Source organism: Schistocerca serialis, chromosome 9 (genome assembly GCF_023864345.2).
Source record: "Schistocerca serialis cubense isolate TAMUIC-IGC-003099 chromosome 9, iqSchSeri2.2, whole genome shotgun sequence".
In the NCBI taxonomy this organism is placed as follows: domain Eukaryota; kingdom Metazoa; phylum Arthropoda; class Insecta; order Orthoptera; family Acrididae; genus Schistocerca; species Schistocerca serialis.
In genome coordinates this window covers 336,405,954-336,421,010 of record NC_064646.1, presented here as the reverse complement: position 1 = coordinate 336,421,010, position 15,057 = coordinate 336,405,954, and the positions used below count along the sequence as shown (strand labels likewise).

At 42.6% G+C, this 15,057-nt stretch overlaps 1 protein-coding gene across 3 annotated transcripts in view; it reads right to left on the bottom strand.

Annotated features, from left to right (window-relative positions):
• The window catches only part of LOC126419898 (protein bric-a-brac 1-like), a 459,260-nt gene that overhangs the window by 362,206 nt on the left and 81,997 nt on the right, over nucleotides 1-15,057 (bottom strand). Inside the window, exon 1 of one of the 3 annotated variants that reach the window (XM_050087164.1) lies at nucleotides 3,736-4,083. The exons of the other annotated variants lie outside the window; for them this stretch is intronic. Within the exon in view, the coding sequence (XP_049943121.1) occupies nucleotides 3,736-4,083 (348 nt within the window). Of the gene's footprint in view, nucleotides 1-3,735; nucleotides 4,084-15,057 lie in introns of those variants that run through there. 3 annotated transcript variants of the gene reach the window in all.

Here is a 15,057-nt window from a genome sequence, read left to right as displayed (position 1 = left end):
TTGGCGCAACGCATCTCTTCAACCATACAGCCCCCCCCCCCCGACACACACACACACACACACACACACACACACACACACACACACCGCAACTTTTCCACCACACAACTCTCCCTCACATGAGTCGATTTATAAAACTTATGGAAAAATTTACAACGGACAAACATCTTTTACGGACTACTGTTCTCAAAGTGAAGTTTTTGAGACAATTTGTTTTAACTAAAACAATAAAACTGCAAGACTTACTACAAACAATAGACGGTAAGGTCTCTACCCGCAATAGTATCACTTTGCTCGATACACATCGACACAAGTTCGCCGTCTTCGTGACTTTGACGTCACGTTTTCAGTTGCTGCAGCTACAGTATTCAAACAGGTGTATTGTAGTTGCATGGTGAATGTATCTAGTTCATGGGCGTCCGCAGGGCGCGGGTGGGGGATCGTAAGAGATGGCTCTTGCCTCCTCCCCCCCCCCCCCCCCCGGAAAGAGTACAGAGTTTTTATCACTGAATTCTCATATCCTTCTTGAAGTAATTTCCGTGATTCCGCAAAAACTCTCGTTTGGCCAGTTATGTGGCTGATCGCAGTGAGACAATGCTATAGCAATTACCATCTTCTCCATAGAAAATTTGACACCAGACATTCGATCCAGACATTCGATTATGAACACTGGCTTCATTCGTTTGTAAGTCGACTTGCTTTTCATAACAATGAACACGCTGCTGTACCGCGGATCAAAAGAAGGCGGTAAAAAAAAGCCGCTCCTGCGTGCTACGCCGACTTCCTTTATTGCCTTCTTCAAAGTACTGTTGTTAAATTGGGTATGAGGCGTTTCCGAAGGGTTGTGGAATCGTATTTCTCCGTCACAGTCCTCTTACCATAGTCAGCAATAGCTAAACGCAACGATTCCTTGAGCATTGTTTCGTTTCACAGAATGCCATGTGCGGTACCGTGAGCACTCTGTTAAGCATTAAAATTTTGTTCTCTGCATTATCACTTTCGAGGACGATCAGTCAAAGGCTCTTTATGACTGGTTATTTTTGTTTATAAGCAACAGTATTCTCACTTCTGACTATTTCCTACTTCAGAGTTTCGACATATCAATAAACATTATTGAAATATGAATGAAAATAACTTTTCTATATATTTTGCCGCTTTATTTCCCAGTTTATTGATAATTTTGTTGGAAACATGTCAAATAAAAACCAAAAAGTGTGTAATTTTAGATCGCCAACTTAAAAAAAATGTCACATCCGTAATCATTTTAATAATACAATTAACGGTTTACTCTGGGGGTAATCATGGGCTATGATTACCTTTTAAGTATCAAAGTAATACATCTATAACAAATATTGAGTGGATAACCTTCAGTTCTCTGGAATATAATAAACTGCACAAGTAATCTGTATCAACAATGGCAATTTTAGGTTCTTGCCCCTCCCCCACCCACTCCATCTGGAAAAACTTCTGCGGGCGCCTATGTCTAGTATTACTTAATGCAGCATTTAGCAATGAATAATGCCATCGGGGGTCACGTACAATTCCGACTTCCCAACGTGTTAGGAGACGTAACTTACGACACGGGACACGTAGGAAGATTGTTAGTATATTCTTTAAACGTAATTTACCTTCTAGTCATTGAATCGTATTAAAACTGAACTGATACTAGTTCATATTCAGACAATGAAGATACATTCACGTGGAATCGAACCACTTTCTGGATATGGGGTTTCCATAAAAAAAAAAAAGTAAAAATTGAGGAACATTTCTGGTTAAGAGGGAGGACATTGTAGTATGGCGTGCACACTTTGAGAGAAAACGAGAAAGATACGAAGAAATCCGTCGTGTACACTGATGAAACATAGGTGCATACACACTACACTATCAGGAAATGTCGGTAGCATAGTGACGTACCATGTGCGCGGAAAAATAAACCTTTCCCAACTTAAACGAAATAAAGAATACGGCTGCAATACAGAGCATTACGAAAGACGACTGGAAGACGGCGTTTGATAAGGTGAAAACTATTATGGACGAATACTGGCACAGAGACGCATTGATGGACGAAACTGGACAAATGAAATGATCGTACGGCATTGTTGGCCGGCAGGTCCCATTCGGGTTCGGCCGCCAAGTCGGCGCTGCATTGGGCGACTTGCGCGGATGAGGAGGATGAGAACAACACAAAAACAGTCCACGAGCGGAGAAAATCTCCAACCCGACCGGGAATCGAACCCGGGCCCAGTGCATGAGAGGCAAGCACGTTACCACCCATCTAAGCAGGCGGACATGGACGGCGCTATTGCAAGCGTAATTATTCAACTTCGTCCAAACAGTGACAGTGAAATTTCGTCGCGTGGTTCTGAGGATATATCGGACAGGGCAGAGACAGCTGCTTCGTACGTCAGGAGCAGCTCTACTGAGTCAGCGGATGAGGCAGAATTGTGAGCCCAAGAGATAGGTGTTTTCTTTTGGAATCTTTGTATATGTGATTTTAATTATTTTTATTGGCCCATCATAATATTTAAACGTTTGATTAAAAAACAAATGTAGATTAATCTTTTTCCATTGGATGTCCAATGCGGTCAAAAATGTATTTTTCACTACAAGATTTAATAATATAGTGATCAAAGTAATTTCGATAAAGATTTCAAAAATTAAAAAAAAAAAATGTTAACACCTGGCAAAATAGGAGCCCACAACCTCTCGCACAGTAATCAAACGTGTTCTCCGAAACTTTTATTTTTCGTCCATTACTTACAAACGAGGGTCCACTAGGGTGAATCGCTCCAGGATGTGATACCTGAGATCCTAATCTACACCATAGTGTATAAGGTTTCTAAAGTCGATCCTCCCCGACAGTTCTATTTAATTTTAATTTTTTACTGTTTCTTGTAGAATAATACAGTAACAACGAATGTATTTTCATCTTCCACAAGTTGTTGTTGTTGACGTCTTCAGTCCTGAGACTGGTTTGATGCAGCTCTCCACGCTACTCTATCCTGTGCAAGCTTCTTCATCTCCCAATACCTACTGCAACCTACATCCTTCTGAATCTGTTTAGTGTATTCGTCTCTTGGCCTCCCTCTACGAAGTTATTAGATCCAAAAACAACAGTTTTAATTTCGCAAGATTGTCTGTAGAAGAAAGTGTTAATAGGAAATATATTACACCTTCACTTCAGTTATTAGACCGTAACACAACAATTTTTTTTTCCTTTGCTATGATTTTCTGTAGAAGAATATATTAAAAGCGAATGTACCGCTGTCTCCCTAAACGCACGCACAGCTGCATTGCTCGAGCCTAAAGCAACAGTTTTATATTATTATTGTTCATTTCCATTGTTTTTCTAAACAATAATGTATTAACAGAGTGTACATTTGTTTTATCTGCTGCACTTGTACGAAGTACAGATCACGAACCGTGTTACATTTACAATGAAGGCAGTTATAACGTTCGTGCTTCATCCGAAAACACCAATAGCAGCACACGTCAACGGTTCGCACCGCGCCCACCTAAAACGTCAATGGTAAACTGAACGAGTAATAGTTTGCTTCAAAGCGTAAAGTAACTTGCGAAGGAAAAGATGTAGATACGGACAAACATGGGACGTATCGATGTATAAAGACTAATGGAAGCCATCTTTCACCGAGACTGTACGAAGCCTGCCACGACAGAACGAGAAATTATAACAGCGAGCCGAAAGCATCAAATAGCTGCCAGCGAATGACTCACGTGCCGGTACGCGACCCGCGAGCGTTGCTTTATGTGGGGCCGCAGGAACGAGTCGATCTTGCGGAACCAGACGACGGTCGGTACGTAACGTTCGCCACGATGCGCGCACGTTTTGATTTTCTTACGCTCCTGCAAGTAGGACGAACGCAGGTTGTTAATCTTGTACTTTGCGTCGGAGACACCGAAATCCGGTATGCCCATTGCGGCAACGATGGCCTCGAGCGCGGTCAGACGGGACGGCTTGTCGTTGTAGACGTCGAGCTCTGTGTTCCAGAGGCACTCGTGCCTGCAGTAGAGGTTGACGAAGCGCATCACCGTGTCGTCGCTCCATCGCGTGCACGTTGCCATCGCTGCGGCGCGGGTTACTAGAAACTACCGGCCGATGACTGTGCGGCTCGCGTCCGAACTTGGCCGGAGCCACCCGAGCGCCGGCAGCGACATCCGTGGCGGCTCTGACGTGGCCACCGAGCTCGGACGGGTTCGGCCAGCGAACCGATGTCGATCGGCTACTGCCGCGCCGCGCCCTACTCGAGTCACGTACGAGAGGTAGCGTTCGCAGGACCAGCGTCGTCAGGACAACTTACAATTCCGCCCGCTTTTGGGTGCTTATTTCCGTCCGCGCACGGTGCGAAATGTTGGGCCGTGTGCTCTGCACATTTCGACTGAGGGGCTGGCTGCGTCTAGTCTGATCCATAGCAGGTAATAAGGAAGAGAAAGATTAAGGTTAATCGTCTGAACGTGGACGAGGTCACTGGAGACAAAGCAGAAGTTCGGTGCAACGAAACCAGCCATGCCCTACTTGCACGTTTAACAAGATCTGGAAAATAGGGGATGCTCAGGAAAATTGAATTTGCTGGAAAAGTCAGGAAAATCTTACGGAGTTCTGAAAGATATGGAGAATTCTAGGTGACTGCGGGAATTTGAACTATTCATTGGCGGATGGGCAATCGTTACTGAGATTATGCTACAGGATCGGTTGTGGAGTCACGTACTGAAAAAGCAACGAAAAATGCTGAAGCGCACTGAATTGTTGTAATGTTAGTCATTCGATCGTCGCTACCTCAGAGATACCTCCAACCTCGGCAACCTTCGTTATTGTTCGTCTGTTCTCGTAGTCCGTTTGCCGCTGCGCTATTGTGAGTAAATCCGCGCGTGAGACTGTCATGTAGCTGTGTTTTTGTCATTTCCACAAAAGCGAAATGCTGCCGAGAATTCTTCCGGGTTGTATGGCCGTGGTCCATGGAACTTTTCTATCCCTGACGTTTCGTCCAAAGCTACGTTGGACATCTTCGGAAGTGCTCCTGGTTGTGCTGAGTCTTGCCGACTGACGAGTCGGACGTCAAAGAACGGCCTAAATACCGTGGAAAGTGGGCGTGGTCTGGATTTCACGCAATAGCAGAGATAAACCTTGTCACGAATAAAATATAGCTATCCATCACAGTACGTCAAAGATAAAAACTTCTCTTCGATTCTGTAGTGCCACGGTCCATACATCACTGAGTTTCATAGCTTCTTCTTTTCTGTTAAAATTACCCCCAAGTTTGTATCTTTCGATAGCTTCTCTGTATAGCCGTGGATAATAGTTCGTCATAGTTCCCGAAAATTTCACTACGTGATCACCCGACTGAAGAGCATGTTCCGCCACGGCTGACTTGTCTGTTTTCCCTAGTCGGCAAAGACTTTTATGTTCCTTCAACTGTGTATTCATACTTTTCTTTGTAATTCTAGTGTAGACCCTACCACATGTACACGGAATCTTGTATACACCACTAGCAGACAGAGAGGGGACGTTTACCCTTAACGGAACGAAGTGCTTGGCCCATTTTCTTAGTTGGTCTGAAAATCGGTCGAACGTTATGTTTCCTTAAAATGATATTTTTAATTAAAAATATTTGTTGAGATCTATACTTGGACTTGCGTATTTCGTCGATCAATCCTGAATAATCAGTTTTGGGTTCTTTTTCTTATTTCATTACTTCGTCGAGTTTCTCACGCTGTCATGCTTCAAGTTAATAATAACGATGGTGCGAAGAGGTCCCGGTTTCAAATATTATGCGTCATGTTATCAAAGCCTATAGCATACGAGGACTGCATTCCAGTAGCAACGGCTGGAAGCGTGTCCTGCGAGAATTTTTTATATACTTCAGGTTATCGCACAGTGGAAAAATGACGTGCAAAAGCAAACGGTAAAAACATAATTTCCCAGGGCGGCAAGACTTACGGAACTGTTAATGAAATTATAAATTAACTGATCCTTCGTTGTCACTCGTTTGATGTTTAGTTAATGTTGTAACCATAAACCTTTCACTATAGTCAGAAAACCTAAGCCATAGGGACTTCTGCTTTGTTTCTGTAATGTCATTAATTTTGTCGGACTGAAAAGTCCTCCAGCAGAATTAGAGGCAGGCACTACACTATTTCGACGAATGTAGTTCGCGAGATTTTGTTTGCCATTGTTACTGCTTGGTTATGAGTACCTGAAAGTATAAATTCCCATTCGTGATTACGGAATTGTGGCTGTTATACATTTTCTTCTGTACTGCTTTTAGAAGAACTCAAACATGCTTGAATGATAAACTAATTCACATTACAAATTTAGAATGAGTTTTTTGACTTGTTAATAAAGTTCATAATTAAAACATTTTAATTTTACCTCAGGTATTGTGTTACAAGATATTACTATTCAAAATTATTCCTCTAACAACAAAAACAAAATCATCGGTTTCGTCTATATTTCGTTTTCAATCCTAGCTGAACTTTGGTTAATGAGTGGCGTGACAACTCAAAAAAACTTCATCTGCAGCCGTGAAAAATAGTAGAGTAAAGCTGTCCATCACATATAATAATTAGTTTGAGGAAATTCGGAATTTAGACTTGGTAAAACAGAGAAATGTCTGTTGATGAAACAATCACGGAACATCTAAATCTCGTTGGCCTGACGGAGATCGAACCGCCGTCGTCCCGATTACGAACCCAGTATTTTGCAATTGCGTCATCCCACTCGATTAAAAAAAAAGGAGAGAGAGAGAGAATTCAAACCCTGTCTCCCACTAGATTCCATTTCACTACTGATATTTATAACCTAATTTCGTTCATGTCGAACTGTGATATGGAAATCACGACTGTTCATGACATATAAGGTGAATTAAAACAATTTTTGGGTTTGTAACTAACAGATTGCGGGCCTCAGTGATACAGATAGCTGCACCGTAGGTTGAGAGGCCAGACAAACGTGTGGCTCCTGAAGAGGGGCAGCAGCCTTTTCAGTAGTTGCAGGGGCAACAGTCTGGATGATTGACTGATCTGGCTTTGTAACACTAACCAAAACGGCCTTGCTGTGCTGGTACTGCGAACGGCTGAAAGCAAGGGGAATCTACAGCCGTAATTTTTCCCGAGGACATGCTGCAACTTTACTGTACAGTTAAATGATGATGGCGTCCTCTTGGGTAAAATATTCCGGAGGTAAAATAGTCCCCCATTCGGATCTCCGGGCGGGGACTACTCAGGAGGACGTCGTTATCAGGAGAAAGAAAACTGGCGTTCTACGGATCGGAGCGTGGAATGTCAGATCTCTTAATCGGGCAGGTAGGTTAGAAAATTTAAAAAGGGAAATGGATAGGTTAAAGTTAGGTATAGTGGGAATTAGTGAAGTTCGCTGGCAGGAGGAACAAGACTTCTGGTCAGGTGAATACAGGGTTATAAATACAAAATCAAATAAGGGTAATGCAGGAGTAGGTTCAATAATGAATTAAAAAAATAGGAGTGCTGATAAGCTAATATAACGAGCATAGTGAACGCATTACTGTAGTTAAGATAGACACGAAGCCCATGCCTACCACAGTACTACAAGTTTATACGCCAACTATCTCTGCAGATGACGAAGAGATTGATGAAATGTAATGTGGTGCTACAGAAGAATGCTGAAGATTAGATGGGTAGATCACATAACTAATGAGGAAGTATTCAATAGGATTAGGGAGAAGAGAAGTTTGTGGCACAACTTGACTAGAAGAAGGGATCGGTTGGTAGGACATATTCTGAGGCACCAAGGGATCACCAATTTAGTATTGGAGGGCAGCGTGGTAAAAATCGTAGAGGGAGACCAAGAGATGAATACACTAAGCAGATTCAGAAGGATGTAGGTTCCGATAGGTACTGGGAGATGAAGAAGCTTGCACAGGATAGAGTAGCATGGACAGCTGCATCAAACCAGTCTCAGGACTGAAGACCATAACAACAACAACAAGATGAGATAAAAGAAATTATTCAGATAGTTAAGGGAGACGAAGATTTAATAGTCATTGGTGACTGGAATTCGATAGCAGGAAAAGGAAGAGAAGCAAAAGTAGTAGGTGAATATGGAATGGGGGTAAGGAATGAAAGAGGAAGCTGCCTGGTAGAATTTTGCACAGAGCATAACTTAATCATAGCTAACACATGGTTCAAGAATTATGAAAGAAGGTTGTATACATGGGAGAAGCCTGGAGATACTATAAGGTATCAGATAGATTATATAATGGTAAGACAAAGATTCAGGAACCAGGTTTTAAATTGTAAGAGCCGACCGCGGTGGTCTCGCGGTTCTAGGCGCTCAGTCCGGAGCCGCGCGACCGCTACGGTCGCAGGTTCGAATCCTGCCTCGGGCATGGATGTGTGTGATGTCCTTAGGTTAGTTAGGTTTAAGTAGTTCTAAGTTCTAGGGGACTGATGACCACAGACGTTAAGTCCCATAGTGCTCAGAGCCATTTGAACCATTTTTTAAATTGTAAGACATTTCCAGGGGCAGATGTGGACTCTGACCACAATCCATTGGTTATGAACTGTAGATTAAAATTGAATAAACTTCAAGAAGATGGGAATTTAAGGAAATCTGACCTGGATAAATTGAAAGAACCCAGAGGTTGTAGAGAGTTTCAGAGAGAGCACTGGGGAACGATTGACAAGAATTGGGGAAAGACATACAATAGAAGAAGAACGGGTGCCTTTGAGAGATGAAATAGCGAAGGCAGCAGAGGATCAAGTAGGTAAAAAGATGAGAGCAAGTAGAAATTCTTGGGTAACAGAAGGGATATTGAATTAAATTGCTGAAAGGAAATATAAAAATGCAGTAAATGAAGCAGGCAAAAAGACATTCAAACGTCTCAAATACGTTACGGTTGCAAAATAGTAATGCGAATTCCTTACAGACGAATGGAAAAACTGGTAGTAGTCGACCTCGGGGAAGATCAGTTTGAATTCCATAGAAATGTTGGAACACACGAGGCAATACTGGTCCTACGACTTTTCTTAGAAGATAGATTAAGAAAAGGTAAACCTACGTTTCTAGCTTTTGACAATGTTGACTGAAATACTCTCTTTCAAATTCTGAAGGTGGCAGGGGTCAAATACAGGGAGCGAAATGCTATTTACAATTTATACAGAAACCAAATGGCAGTTATAACAGTCGAAGGGCATGAAAGGGAAACAGTGGTTGGGAAGGGAGTGACACAGGGTGGTAGGCTACCCCTGATGTTATTCAATCTGTGTATTCAGCAAGCAGTAAAGGAAACAAAAGAAAAATGGAGTAGGAATTAAAATCCATGGAGAATAAATAAAAACTTTGAAGTTTGCCGATGACACTGTAATTCTGTCAGAGACGGCAAAGGACCTGGAAGAGCAGTTGAACGGAATGGACAGTGTCTTGAAAGGAGGATATAAGATTAATCGCAACAAAAGAGAAACGAGGATAATGGAACGTAGTCGAATTAAATCAGGTGACGATGAGGGAATTAGATTAGGAAATGAGACACTTAAATTAGTAGACGAGTTTTGCTACTTGGGTAGCAAAATAACTGATGATAGTCGAAGTAGAAATAAAATTTAGACTGGCAATAGCAAGGAAAGCGTTTCTGAAGAAGAGAAATTTGTTAACATCGAGTATAGGTTTGAGTGCCAGGAAGTTTTTTCTGAAAGTATTTGCATCGAGTGTAGCCATGTATGGAAGTCAACCATGGACGATGAATAGTTTAGACAAGAAGAGAATAGAAGCTTTCGAAATGTGGTGCTACAGAAGAATGCTGAAGGTTAGATGGGTAGATCACGTAACTAATGAGGAGGTACTAAATAAAATTGGGGAGAAGACGAATTTGTGGCACAACTTGCCTAGAAATGGGATCGGTTGGTAGGACATGTTCTGCTTTTCGTAAGAAAAGGTGATTGCTTGGCACACAAACTTCCTTCAAACTACACGTCCTGCTACATCAAAATTGGTCAGTGGAGTTCAGCACCATACTATTGTACAAAATTATAATCCAATTACTGTAATGAATAAATTATGAGAGGTATTGAATGAAAACTATAGAGAATGCATTTCCTTTCCTGTATTTTTAGTGAACTTTGTAGATTTACAATTCTGTCGATTGATAGCTGGTGACGACAGTGAAGTTCACCTCCTTTACCAAAAACAAGATATTTCTATCCTTCGCTTCCAGAAAATTTGTATACATAAATGTTTGGCAACTCTTACACATACATTACTCAGTTTTATCACTACAACAGCAATTTTCATTACGACGGCCTAACAACACGTCCTCTTTCCAAAAGATACAGATTAACAGTCCTCTTTTTCTTTTAATAAATCAGGTTTTTTTTGAGTACATACTCAAAAATTCACAACTAATATCGTTGCAGGGATTGCGCGCTAAAGAGTTTCTTGCTGTGCAACTGTGCTTCGCTTGGTATTTACATACATTACTGAGCTTCTCAGAATAAAATTAGGCACAAATTAGTTAATAAAAGGGCAGTGAGGGTCTCATAACATTACAGAGTGCGCTTCCTGTGTGTTTTGGTGTATTTCGATATGCTAGAAATCTTTTTAATTCCACAGGTCGACGCAGATGACCGAGACCGAGATGGGAGGGTTTACAACCAGCAAGACAGTGCACCACCTTATTTCCTCAGGGAAGTTCGAGGTTTTCTCGATAATCGCTTCCCAGGTCAGTAGATTGACCGTGAAGGGCTAATCACATGGCCACCTCGCTCCACAAACTTGACACCACTGGATTTCTTTCTCTGGGGTTTCATTAAAGACCGTTCCTCTCCACCAAACAATTTAGCCGACCTGAGAAATCGAATGTACGCTGCCGTTGCTCATGCTGCAACGAGTGTGAAAAGAAATTGATTACCGGTGGGATGTTTGCCGCATCACATCGAGCCAAAATGGTACTTAACACTTTTCTGTGAAACTTGAGGTTGTTTGCTACAGAATGACACACACATCTACCGATACAGTAAGTTTTCACAATAAATTTCTATATCATTCCAAAGTTGTTGACTCACCCCAGTAGAGCGGCATTAAGGGATACATTATGCTCTGGGGACGCGGTGGATGCCAGTGCGTCCCCAAAACGAAGACCAAGTAGGTGGGTCCCGACCTTTTCAAGCCCATCACGACAAGAAGCAACTACACGCCGTTTCACAGTTATACCGACCTTCCGCAGTGCGACTTGTAAATCACTTATGACGTAGTGTGCAGACATTCCTGGAGAGCGTTTATTTTCCAAAAAATGTGTTAACAGTATATGGTATATGGATATTAGTTATTAATAAAAATGCATATATGTACAGGAGCTACGTTAACCTCTGATCACCGCCTTGTACTGTCAGACAGAAATCAGATTCTTAGTCATCCTGTACAACAGTTCTGTCTTTCCTCTGGCAAAGGCCACTTCCCCCACCCAGACCATTGCTCGCTCTTCAGTTTACAGATTAATCGACCATATCCTCCTCAGCATTTCCTGCCCAACTCTGATAAGGGAGTAGAAAAAATTACTTCACTGTGCTCCTGTTTATATAGTGGAGGTGTTTTCAGCTTATTCATTAAGTACTTATTTGCATAAATTAAGAGAGTTTTACATATTACATAATCCTATAAATAAAATGTGAGAAGTGTTTAAATTATTACTGTGATATTGTCAGATTTCATTAATGAAGCAGTTCATTATCGAGCCACATTCATGTGACCACCTGTCAAAAGCCTGAGTGACTATGTTTTTAAGTGCAGTGTGAGACATGCAGGAAGAGAGCCAGTGAGGTTTCCAGTGCCATGCCAGCTGTGCTCCGATTAGGTTTCCCAGTTGAAGATCCATGGCACATACAGACGGATCGAGTTGGTCCCACAGATTCTCGATTGGGTTTAAATTGGAGGTGTTTGACGGCCGGGAGTGTGCAGTAAACTCTCTGGTGCTCTTCAAACCACACACATTGACTGCGAAGACTGGGAGCGGTGTGACACGTTGCATTGTCTTGTTGGTAGATGGCATCGTACCGAGGAAAAACAAACTAATAGCCACAGTTCTCGCGTTTTCGTTTGCGTCAGAAAGCAAACCGATTTTGTGACATATTACAAGTTCCTTATCAGGGGCAAATTATTTAGTTTCACCTGAGTGCTTCGGTAGTTAGGTTTTTGAATATCTGTGTATTGCTAGACACAGTTCGTGCGTTTTCGGCAGGTTCTAAAGTAGAATTGCACAGCACGTGCTGATAGTCCGTTTAGCTGTTTTCCACGGTCTTAAGTATGGACAGGGACTGCGATTGTCGTGTGCTGGTGCGAGCCGAGTTGGTGACACTTCGCTCTCAGCTTCAGGCTGTGATGGCTCCGGTTATACAGTTTGAGGCTGCAGTGGATGGGCACCACTGTTATGGGCCTGCCGTGGGGATCCAACGGACGTCCAGCACGTCAGAGTCCTCCGATCGGTCCTCACCAGTGGCCAACCCAGTTACTGCTCGCACTGAGGTTGACCCCTCACCTGTGGTCGAGTGGGAGGTCGCCTCGGGGCGAAGCAGGCGCTGAAAGATTTCCCAGGAAGCCGCATTGAAGGCCTCCCCAGTTTGTCTGACAAACAGGTTCCAGGTGACGTCTGTGGCTGACACTGTCGCTGAGCCAGACGCTGTCGCCTGTCCTGTTTCAGAGGAAACCACTCAGCCTGCAAGGTCCGGGCAAACGCAGAGGGTGGGATTATTGGTAGTTGGGAGCTCCAACGTTAGGCGCATTATGGGGCCTCTTAGGGACTTGGCCGACAAGGAGGGTAAGAAATCTAATGTGGACCATGTGCACACCGGATGGAATCATTCCAGATGTGGAAACGGTCCTCTCGGATGCCATGAAGAGCACAAGGTGCAGCCAACTGCAGGTGGTGGCTCACGTCGGTACCAATGATCTGTGTCACTTTGGATCAGAAGAGATTCTCTCTGGTTTAGAGCGGCTAACAGAAGTGGTAAAGGCTGCCAGTTTTGCTTGCAAGATGAAAGCATGGCTGATCATTTGCTGCATAGTCGACAGGACTGATTGTAGACCTCTGGTACAGAGCCGAGTGGAGGGTCTGAATCAGAGGCTCAGACGGTTCTGCGACAGTGTAGGCTGCAGATTCCTCGACTTGCGCCAAAGGTTGGTTGGGTTTCGGGTTCTGCTGAATAGGTCAGGTGTCCACTATACGCAGGAGGCGGTTACAAAGGTAGCAGAGGCTGTGTGGCGTGGACTGGGCGGTTTTTTTTTTAGGTTAGGGGGTCTCGGGAAAACACGAGAAGAGCTTCAGTCACAAAGGGAGCAGGCTGAACACTGGAAGAACGTAGATAAAGGAACCATTGGTATAACAGTTGAAAATTGTCGTAGCTGTGTTGGGAAAGTACCAGAGCTCCAAGCGCTAACAGAAAGCACTACTTCTCAAATCGTTATAGGCACTGAAAGCTGGCTAAAGCCGGACATAAGCTCAGCCGAAATTTTTGCGAAGAACAACAGTTTAACTTGTCGCGAAATGGAAGTAGATGCATCCGGTGAGTTAGTATGGGCAGAGGTCATTGTTGGCAACCGGAATAAAATAATAATTGGACCCTTTTACCGACCTCCCAATTCAGATGATACCGTTGCTGAAAGGTGCAAAGAAAACTTGAGTTTGATTTCAAACACGTACCCGACTCATACGATAATAGTTAGTGGTGACTTTAATTTACCCTCGATATGTTGGCGTAAATACATGTTTAATTCGCGAGGTACGCTTAAAATATCATCCGAAATTGTGCTAAACGCATTCTCTGAAAATTATTTCGAGCAGCTAGTTCATGAGCCCACGCGAATAGTAAACGGTTGTCAAAACACACTTGACCTCTTAGCAACAAATAATCCTGAGTTACTAACGAGCATAAAAACCGATTCAGGGATTAGTGAACACAGGGTTGTTGTAGCGAGATTGAATATTGTAATCTCCAAATCCCCGAAAAATAAGCGAAAAATATACCTATTCAAAAAAGGAAATAAAAATTCACTTGGCGCCTTCCTGAGAGACAATCTCCACTCATTCAAAATTTATAAAATTCACTTGACGCCTTCCTGAGAGACAATCTCCACTCATTCAAAATTTATAAAATTCACTTGACGCCTTCCTGAGAGACAATCTCCACTCATTCAAAATTTATAAAATTCACTTGACGCCTTCCTGAGAGACAATCTCCACTCATTCCAAATTAATAATATAAGTGTAGACCAGATGTGGCTTAAATTCAAAGACATCGGCAGCAATTGAGAGATTTATACCAAATAAATTAACAAACGACGGAGCTGATCCTCCTTGGTACACAGAACGGGTTAGAACACTGTTGCAGATACAACGAAACAAACATGTCAAATTTAAATAGACGCAAAATCACCGCGATTGATGATATTTTACAGATGCTCGAAATTTAGCGCGGACTTCAATGCGAGATGCCTATAACAGTTTCCACAACGAAACGGTGTCTCGAAACCTGGCAGAAAATCCAGAGATTCTGGTCATATGTGAAGTATGTTAGCGGCAAGAAACAATCAATGTCTTCTCTGCGCGATAGCAATGGAGATATTATCGAAGACAGTAATGCCAAAGCAGAGTTACTAAACATAGTCTTCCGAAATGCCATCACAAAAGAAGACGAAGTAAATATTCCAGAATTCGAATCAAGAACAGCTGCCAACATGAGTAACGTAGAAGTAATTATCCTCGGAGTAGTGAAGCAACTTAAATCACTTAATAAATCAAGTCTTCTGGTCCAGACTGTATATCAATTAGGTTCCTTTCAGAGTATGCTGATGTATTAGCTCCATACTTAACAATCATATACAACCGTTGGCTCGACGAATGATCCGTACCCAAAGACTGGAAAGTTGCACAGGTCACACCGATATTCAAGAAAGGTAGTATGAGTAACCCACTAAATTACAGGCCCATATCGTTAACGTCGATATGTAGCAGGCTTTTGAACATATATGGTGTTCGAACACCATGAATTACCTCTAAGAAAACTGTGTGTTGACAC